Source organism: Gadus macrocephalus, chromosome 3, assembly GCF_031168955.1.
Source record: "Gadus macrocephalus chromosome 3, ASM3116895v1".
NCBI lineage: Eukaryota > Metazoa > Chordata > Actinopteri > Gadiformes > Gadidae > Gadus > Gadus macrocephalus.
In genome coordinates this window covers 18,125,783-18,136,404 of record NC_082384.1, presented here as the reverse complement: position 1 = coordinate 18,136,404, position 10,622 = coordinate 18,125,783, and the positions used below count along the sequence as shown (strand labels likewise).

Genomic DNA, 10,622 nt, shown 5'->3' with positions numbered 1-10,622 from the left:
TTTTTCTGTCATTTTCAGCCCCCCCCCCCGCTTTTAACAGACTTGTCTTGACAAGCGTTTGAAGTGTAAGTCTGTGGCAGGGGCAGCTGGAGGCTCTCTCTCTCTCTCTCTCTCTCTCTCTCTCTCTCTCTCTCTCTCTCTCTCTCTCTCTCTCTCTCTCTCTCTCTCTCTCTCTCTCTCTCTCTCTCTCTCTCTCTCTCTCTCTCTCTCTCTCTCTCACTCACTCCCTGTCTCCCTCTATCTCTCACTCCCTGTCTCCCTCTCTCCCTCTCTCTCTCTCTCTCTCTCTCTCTCTCTCTCTCTCTCTCTCTCCGGTGCACGTCGGACAGGCTTTGATAAGGCCACATCCAGAAAGGGCACTGCTCAAGCCAAGCAAACCCCACAACTTGACTCTTCTACTTGGGCTGCGCTTCCAGCGTGAGGAGCCCATAAAAACCATTAGTTTGTTGTGGCTGCCCTTTTCCTTAGCTCCCTGGAGTGTGTGTGTGTGTGTGTGTGTGTGTGTGTGTGTGTGTGTGTGTGTGTGTGTGTGTGTGTGTGTGTGTGTGTGTGTGTGTGTGTGTGTGTGTGTGTGTGTGTGTGTGGAGGGGGGAGATTGAGAGTTGAAGCTGAGGTCTGTCAGCGGCTGTTCTTTATTAAACTGTCTTCCGTGGACGACCTCGACAAAGACTGCATCGGCCAGCGCTGGAAATATCACGAGATAATCACTGGATTTGTTTTCTGAATGTCAATGAAAGGCTTAAAAAAAAAAGGAAGGGCTTTTTGATGTTGGAGTTAACAAGATAAAAGCGCGTATTGTTCATGGTAACTGCAGTGGTCTGATTGGCTTCTGTACACACACACACACACACACACACACACACACACACACACACACACACACACACACACACACACACACACACACATACAAAGAACCACATACTCGTATAGGCCTAATATTACACGACGGCAATTTGTGGTTCTTGGTGAAGAGTGGGGCTGAGTGAAAGGTAGAGGAAACAGGGACAAGCGAATAGAGGGAATGAGAAAGGAGATGAGGGGGGGGGGTTATCAGATAGGACGGAAAGCAACAGCTTGAATGATGTAACCATGGAGACAAGACTCCAAAGCTTAACTTTGCTCCAGGGTAGAGCAAGAAGTGTGAGAGACAGGCAGACAGGAGATTGAAAAAAACGATATCGACTGACCACATTCAAAATCTAAAAAGAAACCCTTGAAAAGTCCCGGAGAGAACATGTGCCTGAACGCGTTCAGGCTCCGGTGTGATTGAAAGGCCACAATCCTGACCCCGCAAGCCCAGCAGAACCACCGACACGCCAGATAAGAAATTAAACCGGCTAGCGTGACATCCAAGATATTCCCCAAATGTTCACTCCACAGAACACACAAAAATGTTTTGTTTGTTTTTTCTTGCTTTTTTTTAATATACATTTGTTCTTATAGGAAGCATTTGGTTTGCAACCCGTTCAGATGCATTTTGCAGTTTTGTGCATTTGTGTTGTCCTGCTTAATGTTTGTGCATTGTCTTTAGTATGAGTTGCGTCAAGAGTAGATGATAGCGAGCTACTCAATAACGCATTCGCTCATCTCGATTGTTTCGTACAAAAATGCACTTCTGGTATGTTCGAAATACTTTCAAAAATTCCAGAAATGTTGTGGATTCTGTGTCATATCAAGGTGCATTCACACCGTTGTTGTCCAGGAGACCTTGTGACGACTGCTCATCTCATCTGCGAGGAATGTACTCAGAGACTGCCAAACAGCCAGACCAGGGTCGGTTCATCCACAAAATGAGACGCAAGGAAGAAAAAGGCTATTTATTTTTATTGTGCTCATTTTAATTTCCGACAAGAAAAAATAAATAAAAAAAAGACCCCAACACTGATCCTTAGATTACATGTCTTTTTCACCTCAGTATCTCCCTCTTTCTCTCTCCATCCCTCCACCCCTCCACCCTCACACTTCTTCACTCTGTTCACACTCCCCTCACTCTCTCAATAAATTCCCATTCAATAAAACAGCAGGAAAAAACGTCCCTGCTTTTACTCCTCGCAGCAACTCTACTGTCCACTCTCTGGTACCTCTACTTTGTATTAATATATATATATATATATATAAATGTATACTTATTAGTCTTTTTTTTCCTCCCTGCTACAACACAACTCCCCATCACAACCTCAAAGACCAGCAGTGTGGACGCAGGGTCAGTGTTGACCGATTCCCTTTTCTCTTTATGACTGTCGGGTTTCTAGACTGTAGCACTGCTACTCAGATACATGGTAAATACAGGCCACTGTTCCATCAATGAAAAGGATAGAATAAACCACGAGAACATAACCCCAAAAACAAAATAAGTAGTTTAATACATCGCTACATCGACATTACTGTTATTCAAAGAAAGCTTGAGTGATGCTTTAGGATCAAGCAGTTGAAAAGAAATGTAAACAAAACGCGGACAGGAAAGTAGGAGTAAAGAAATCAGAATAATTTACCTTGATTTCAAAGCAATGCTCAAGTTGGAAAGGATTAAAACAAAATCAAATGTGTTTTTTTTATTATTTTCTTTTAAGGCTGTTGTTTGAGTTAAAGCCACAATCCAGGACATAATTGAAAAAACCAAGCCTAGCTTCTAAATAAAGAGTTAGCCTATAGATCCAGGTTACTTCTAAATGAAGGTTTAGCCTTTAGGCCGAAGTTGCTTCTAGATTAAGTTTTAGCCTTTAGACCAATGTTGCTTCTAAAGGAAGGTTAAGCCTATAGAGCAACATTTCTTCTAAATGAAGGGATAGCCTATAGACCAAGGTTGCTTCTAAATGAAGGTTTAGCTTAGGGACCCAGGTTGGAAGCACAACCTCTGCTCTCAAATGTAGGATCCACACACATTTCACACACACACACACACACACACACACACACACACACACACACACACACACACACACACACACACACACACACACACACACACACACACACACACACACACACATCCACACACCCACACACACACACAAATACGCACACGCATACACACAAACACATGCACATGCACAGGTTTGTGTGTGTGTGTGAAATACAAATGTTAATGGTTTTCACACACTTTTACAAGCTTTTTAGCGGTGCTAGACGCAGCTGTGCTGGTTTTACTAACCCGTGATTATGGCTTTAACTGGCTTCAATGAGTCTTGAGCATTCGGAACTCAGTAGCAGATTATTACAAAATGTTTTATACAGTGTTTGAATTCACAAATATAACCCTTTTGCTGGTACACCAGCTCATATAGACGTTTTTATATTTTATTTATATATCTACTCCTTATAACATTAGCTCTTGGGTCAACCCTGCGAAGGAAACGCCATTTCATCTATTGACACTTTTGAAAAAAGTTATCGAGTTGAAATGTACTAGAACACATCCCCCTTTGAACTCTGCTATAATTTGATTTTTAGCAGTTTTTCTTTTTTACAAAATGAACAGCATGTATATATTTTTTTTGTATTGGTTCAATTGAAATGTTTGAGTCTCCCGTCCCTGTAAGCCTCTCTTTGAAGAGCATTGCCGATAGGGATAAGATTGTGGTGTTAATCATGTCTCTCTAGCTCCTGTTAGGGTCCTTCACAGTTCAAACCTGCTGGATACTGCAGGATCCACATTATTTGCTTGCGTTCAATTAGAATTCACCTGCAGCTGTTTTACTGCAACCATGTCTAGTCCGACCATATTCACTTTCTGCGTGATCTGAATAAGTTAATAATAGAGTGGAAATCAAAGCTACTTATACTGAGACAGGAGACCAGGTGTCCGGGGCCAGAATTTTGGAGATTTTTAAGTTGTCCGTGAAGCAGAAGTGTTCCTCTTACAAGATAACCAAATAGCAAGTAATCCTCTGAACGTATCAAGACACTGAGTTAAATACAGCTTTTACATCAGAAATAAAGTTCCAGCTGATAACGTTTTATTACACAAAGAATACATTCATTTAGCCTACGTGTGTGTATGTCTGTATGTGTGTGTGTGTGTGTGTGTGTGTATCTGTGTGTGTGTCTGTGTGTGTGTGTGTGTGTGTGCTAGGGTTTTAGAGTAGTTACGCAGGGGGGTGAGGGTGTATAAATAGTGTGGGCCGGTCTGGGGGACACGAGAGGGAATCCACTACCACAGTACTTTGGTCTTAGAAATGATTGGAGGAGAGAAGAGAGTTAGCAGTGAGCCAATGGCAATGATTCATCTTGTGCAAATAGTCGTTTGTTTTTGGCAAAATGAACTTATGTGGAGGAGACGAGGTCTGTTATTAAACGTATTTAAAAAACCCTTTCAAATACTCTGTGAGTTATCAAGGTGGCCCTTGCACAGTGGCACCAGAGGAATCCAAAAGACGCGGTTACGGTGGGAGATGTGAGGAGAGAGAGAATGGGGGATTGTGGGTAAAGCACAGTGAAGCTACAGTGTATTCGGAAATGAGTTTTAGGCTTTTTTCTCTTGTTAAGACGTTTTCTGATTTCGAAGAGTGCAGATATGTTGCCCCCCCATAGGAGTTGAAGACATTCATGTGAGGATCAGAATTATTTTTTCTCTTCTCGCAATTATCGAGTTTTTCAAAATCAAAAACGTACAATTATCAGTGAGTTAAGCAGGTAAACTAACGTCGGGTATACCGGGAAAGTCTGAAAGATTCCAAAAGCACGTTGTACAAACAAAAGAGTCCCCTCTGGTGCAAATATATAGAACTGCTCTGACAGTCTTCTGTACAGCACTTCCACGCCAGAAGATGGGAAGCGGTACAACAAAAGTTTGGAGTTCTGTCGTTTTTTTTGTCAACAAGACTATGGAAAGTAGTGTCTGCTGGGCTCAGAGCAGAACACAACGACTCCGTCTTGGCTGGAAAAGGAAAAGAAACAACTAAAATGTCCGCCGGTGTCCGTCAGACTCTGTTTCGCGTGTATGTCGTCCTCGGCATCCGAGGATTAAAACAGTCAAAACACAGTCACACGACAGAGCCATGCCATATTCAAATAACATAATAGTAAGGATGAGGATTGTAATAAGAATAGTAATCATAATTATTATAATAGTAATAACAACATATCATTCTACAGTGTGTTTTTTTTTTTGTTCATAGTTCGTTCTAGAAAAACAGTGACGAGGAGGAGGGTGTTGAAGCACAGTAAATCTTTTGTTTTTCCCCCTTCAGTGTTTTGGCACATGATGCTTTCTCGCTATGGATCACCACCACCTTCCTCGTCCCAGGGGACCCAACCCCTGAATGTATCCCCCACGATGTCTCGCGTAAGAAAATTACAATCCATGGTCTTTACAAATGTCTGGTTTTTGTAATGTCACAGCACTAGCATGGAGTTATACAGAAGAAGAATCACCCCCACTTTGATTCATCGTTCTCTAGTTAAAATGGCAGCCGTTCTCCCCTGCCTCAAAGTGGAGCAATGAGAGTGTGACGTTATTCTGTCACACGTCAATCTCCAAGGCGGGACCAGAACCGGAGGTTGTGTTACGGGTACAGGTTGCCTGCAACTCTTATTGTTTCTGCTTATGTTGGTGTTGGTGTTTTGTTTTGTTTTTCCGTTTTTTTCTTCTCCCCTTCAAAACCCCTAGTGTAACAATACAAACAGCTACATAATTCTGATCTATACTTTTCATTACATTACAAAAAAAATTCATAAGTGGGTCATAAAGTTAAAGATTTTTCGTAAATATATTACTTTGTTCCATGTTCTCAGAAGCAAAGGCTTGTTGTGTCGGCTGTGTAGTATGTGTGTGTGTGTATTTGTGTTTGTGTGTACTGTATACAACTGGCGCTTGTAGGCGCCGTCTACATGTGTTAATTACGTACCTACATGTCTTTTTTCATATGTGTATGTGTGTGTGTGAGCGAGAAATAATGTACGCTGATATATATATGTATATATATATATATTTACTAATTTCCAATTCTCAACGGCTATCCATTCTGGGGTTTGACTCAGGCTTTCTGCTGCGCGGACACACCCTTCCAGTAGTCCAGTATGTCGTGCAGGTCCTCGTCCTTGGCGAACTGCACCTTCCGCCTCAGTGCGTGTCCCGCCGCCACATAGCCCTCCTCCTCCATGGAAGCCTGCCGGTGCCTCTTGCGGTGCAGCTTGAAGCGCTCCCACAGTCCCAGGGTGGGGGTGCACAGGAGCCCCTCGTCCTCCTCGTCTTCCTCGGGGCTGGAGCAGTAGCTGAGGTTGTGGTACTGGGGCGAGAGCGGGTAGTGGGGGGACAGCTGGGCGTAGGCCAGCTGATCCCGATGCTTGGCCTGCCTGCTGAGGGTGAGAGGGTCCAGGACGGCGGGGTTCCGCCCCCCCGTGTGGTGGTGCAGCTCCTGCATGATCTGCGGGTGGTGCTGCAGTTCCTGGAGGTGCTGCTGGGACCCGGGGTAGGAGTGGCGGTGCTCGTTGTACTGGCGGATCCGCTGGGCCTCGGCCCGGAGGATGGCCGCCGCCGGGATCACTGTGCGGCCGCCGTCCCCGCCGCCGCCGCCGCCTCGATCGCCTCCTCCTCCTCGATCCCCTCCTCCCCGCTCACCTCCTCCTCGATCACCTCCTCCTCGATCACCTCCTCCCCGCTCACCTCCTCCTCGATCCCCTCCTCCCCGATCCCCTCCTCCCCGCTCACCTCCCCCTCGCTCCCCGGGCGAGGTCCTCTCGATGTAGCGCGTCTCAGAGGAGTGGTAGCCGCCCTCGGAGCGGAAGGAGCGCGGGCTGCGGGCGGAGCCGGGGGAGGAGGAGGTGCTGGGCCGCTTGGAGGGGGCCGGGGCCTCCATGCTGTGGTGGCGCTGCAGCGACTGGTGATAGCCCCGGCCTCTCTCCTCTCCCTTCCCGCCTCTCCCCCCTTTGTAGACCGGGGAGAGGAACTCCCCCCCGCCGCGCTCCCCCATCTCCGCCCCCTGCTCTGAGAGCAGCACCAGCTGGGGCTCGGCGTTGGAGACGGAGCCCCCCCCCGCCGTGGAGGGGGACTTCATGGCCTGCTGGTAGGGGCTGGAGTCGGACTTGAGGGCGTCGATGCAGTTGTTGATGATCTGGTTCACTTTGTCCACCTCTTTGGCGATGGTGGAGATCTCGGCGACGGAGCCCTGGGGGTTTTCCTGCGGCGAGTCTCTCTCTCGTTCTCTCTCCCGCTCTCTCTCCCTCTCCCGCTCTCTCTCCCTCTCCCGCTCCACACCAGACCCCCTGACCTCCATATAATTGAGCTTGGTGGGCTTGTGCACCGGCGTCTCGGTCACCTCCTGCAGCTTGTACGGATCTATCGCCCCTCCCTGGGGCATGTAAGGCATCCTGGATAGACTCTCACCCGCCAGCATCTGCTTCTGGGAAAGACCCCCTCCTCCGCCCCCTCCTTCTATATCCCCACCTCCGCCGTATTTGAGCTCGATCAGGGTCCTTTGTATCCTGTTCATCTTCCTCTCCTTGGCCTCCATGATCCTCTTCTTCCTCAGACAGTGCACCACCAGGCCCAGGAAGAGCAGCATGCCGAACAGGCAGCCCAGGATGGTCATGATGTAGTGGGTGGCCGACGACTGGTTGGCTCGGCTGGTGGGGTCGATCCGTCGTCCGATGGGGATGGTCAGGCAGGTGTGGTTGACGCGCAACGAGTTCCGTATGGACGCCACGCAGTACGTGTAGTCCGTGTGGGGCTTCAGGTTCTTCAGTTCAATGTCCTCCCTCTGGCTCTTCAGGTTGCGGATGTCCGTGAAGAAGCTGTTGTTGTACAGCACCAGGAGGTACATCTTCCGGTAGGGGTGGGGGATTCGCACCGTGATCACGGCGCCTAAAGGCAAGATCTGCTTGAGTATCATGACGGGGTTGGACTCGGTCAGGACGGGGCTCAGGCTGATGGTGTCGTCCGGAGGGGTGCCCGAGTAGCAGTCCTCCAATCCGCACGGCGTCAAGATGTCAGGGGACATGGTGCTGCTGTCGGACTGGTCAATCACAAAGTCAGGGGTAACGCTGCTGTCGATGTCCGTGCAGACGATACTGAGCATGTGCAGAGAGTTTCGGTAGGCAGGCATGCGGGGGTTCTGGCTGAGGAGGTTGTAGCCGGCGAAGCCCGCCGGGGAGTCGCACACCATCCTCTCGTTGGTCCGGTTGGGGAAGTTGGAGAGCCAGCGAAGGAAGCCCAGCAGCTCACAGGAGCAGTTGAAGGGGTTTGTGTACAGTTCACACGTTGTCAGCTTGCTGAGCCCCGAGAACAAACTGCCATCCAGCACCTGGAGCCTGCAAAGAAGAACCAGGGGAACGGTTTCAGCTCTGAACTCTATGAACCACAATCACCGATGAGTTGTAGTCATGAAAACAATTTCAATGAAATGTGAACTAATCCGAGGAGAAACGTGCAGTTCCTCTCTTTCTCAGGATTCTATGTATTCTTATCACACACATGCTTCACACATGCTGCCATGCCAGTACCTATTCATGGAGAGGTCTATGTTCTCTATGTTGACACACTCCCAGAAGGTGTTTGGGCTGACGCTCTCGATGAGGTTGGCCTGCAGGTAGAGGTACTGCAGCTTCCCCAGGCCACGTAGCATCCCCTCCGTCAGATTCCTCAACTTGTTAAAGCCCATCTGGAGGACCTGTGAGCACAAAGACAAGTGGGATTATTGTAATCCTCCAGGAGCTAGCCAACATCACCCTGCATCAGCCTGCATCAGCCTTTACCAGCGTTAAGCAGGTGTAACATTCACAAACAGAAACACTCGCGAGCAATCCTCCATGTTTCACATGCTGATCTAAGCCTCGGCGGCTATACTCCGACTCGGATGTTTGTTGTTCACAATTTCCAATTCTGGCCGAGTTCCAGTACTTGCAGGCAGTAGATGTGTACCGATGCCAGCTCCTCATTGCCCTGTTCTATTCGGAATTTGCGAAAATGGTCCTTTGTGGGAGCATTCTGACAAGATGTTGTTGTGTGTGTGTGTGTGTGTGTGTGTGTGGGGCTTTGCATATATTTCCACATATACATGTTTATTTTTCACATCAAGTGCATGTGTGCATTTCTGAGCTCATCCAGTCACTGACCTGCAGGTTGAATTGTGCCGAGAATGCTCCGTCCTCCACATAGCTGATGTCGTTCTTGGTCAGGTTCAGGTAGGTTAGGTTCCCAAAGCGGCTCAGAGAGGAGTAGTGGACCGACCGGATCTTGTTCTCGTTCAGCCTCAGATCCACAATGGTGCTGTTGGCAGACATTTGAAAGGGAGGTGAAAGGTTTTAGCAGGTGGGATCACCATCCAGGTTCACACTGCTAAGAATTTGACTGTAAAAACCTCCCGTTTCGGGTTATATTTACCTGTTAATGTGCGGGGGAATGGCCTCGTAGGGGGGCTGGTTCATACTGCAGATGGCCAGCCACACAAAGCCCTTCTCCCCCTCGATCAGCCAGCAGTCCGCCGATGCCGTCGGTAACCGCATGATTGACAGCAAGCTGAGCCAATAGAGGAAGGTGCCGGCGGCAGACAGGACCACCGATGATGAAGCTGCAGAGTATCTGTGGCGGGGTGAACCCGCCGCTTGGGCCGCCCGCAGTGCCTTGGCGGTACCCATTACAGAGAGACGTCTGGGGGGTTGGTCTGATATCTAAGGTCTGTTGTTGCAGGTGGATCCCATCTAGGAAGAGGGCTCAGGGGCGGGTTGTATATATAGGGTAGCTCCTGTTGCTAGGGCCTGCTCGTTGAAACTGCGTTGGAGCCGAGCAGCGCACAGCTCTGTTATACAGCTTCACTGTGCCTGGCGTTCCTAGTATGCTGAGATCTTTATTGTATTGTAACTGCTGTTTATCTGTCTCTGGTCGGAACAATAAGGTGGATCAAAGACAAAATGGACATGGACAGGGATTGGGTCCCTCATTGGCAGTGAGCTTGTGTTTGGGGGAACCTTGCTATGGTTTAATTATAGGAGGGTCACATTTGATTTGTCTTGTATATACTGGCAGGTTGGACTTTCCTCTTCCTGGTGCCAGATTGGCTGTTGCTCATGTCCTCTGTGGCCATCTGCATCTCCGGTTGGACAAGTGTCCCCTTTCTTTCTTCCTCATTCTTCAGCGTTTCCGACACTGTGTAAGACCAGGGCCTCTGGAGAAACACCAGGTCCCTGGAGGAAAGGGGAGATAGAGACGGGAGAGCGAGAATATTACAGCATTTTATAACAGGGGTAGAAAACTGCAGCACAGTGTTTTGGAGACGGCAACAAACCTGACCCTATTAACTGCATGATGAAACGGATGCAGAGAAGTCAAGTACACACACAGACGCACACACACACACACACACACACACACTCACACGTGCACCCACACACACACAACACACACACACACACACACACGCACACACAGTGCTGCAGTTGCACAAACTTAATCTTAATCTCTGCTACATCATTCACTGAAAAATTTGTATTACACACTGATAATATCAAGGATGCAATAATCTCCCGATACAGATATCTGCATGTTAATTCAGAATCTGTGCACAACAGGACAAGATTTTGGTATGGGAAGTGTACTTGTTTTCGGTATGTTGTTTGAGCAATGTTGGACCAACTGGGTTTGAGCGGTCTTTCGTTAAACATTTCCTACAGATAGCAACTGCCTC

At 48.1% G+C, this 10,622-nt stretch overlaps 1 protein-coding gene across 1 annotated transcript; it reads right to left on the bottom strand.

Annotated features, from left to right (window-relative positions):
- Nucleotides 1-1,805: 1,805 nt before the first annotated feature.
- Nucleotides 1,806-10,055, bottom strand: LOC132454411 (protein ELFN1-like). Its single transcript, XM_060047749.1, has 5 exons — nt 9,323-10,055; nt 9,055-9,208; nt 8,443-8,609; nt 6,653-8,250; nt 1,806-6,520 (listed from the first exon to the last, which is right to left on the bottom strand). Exons 1-5 carry the CDS (start codon nt 9,574-9,576, stop codon nt 5,979-5,981), a joined length of 2,715 nt encoding a protein of 904 aa, XP_059903732.1. The 5' UTR covers nt 9,577-10,055; the 3' UTR covers nt 1,806-5,978.
- Between the last annotated feature and the right edge of the window lie 567 nt (nt 10,056-10,622).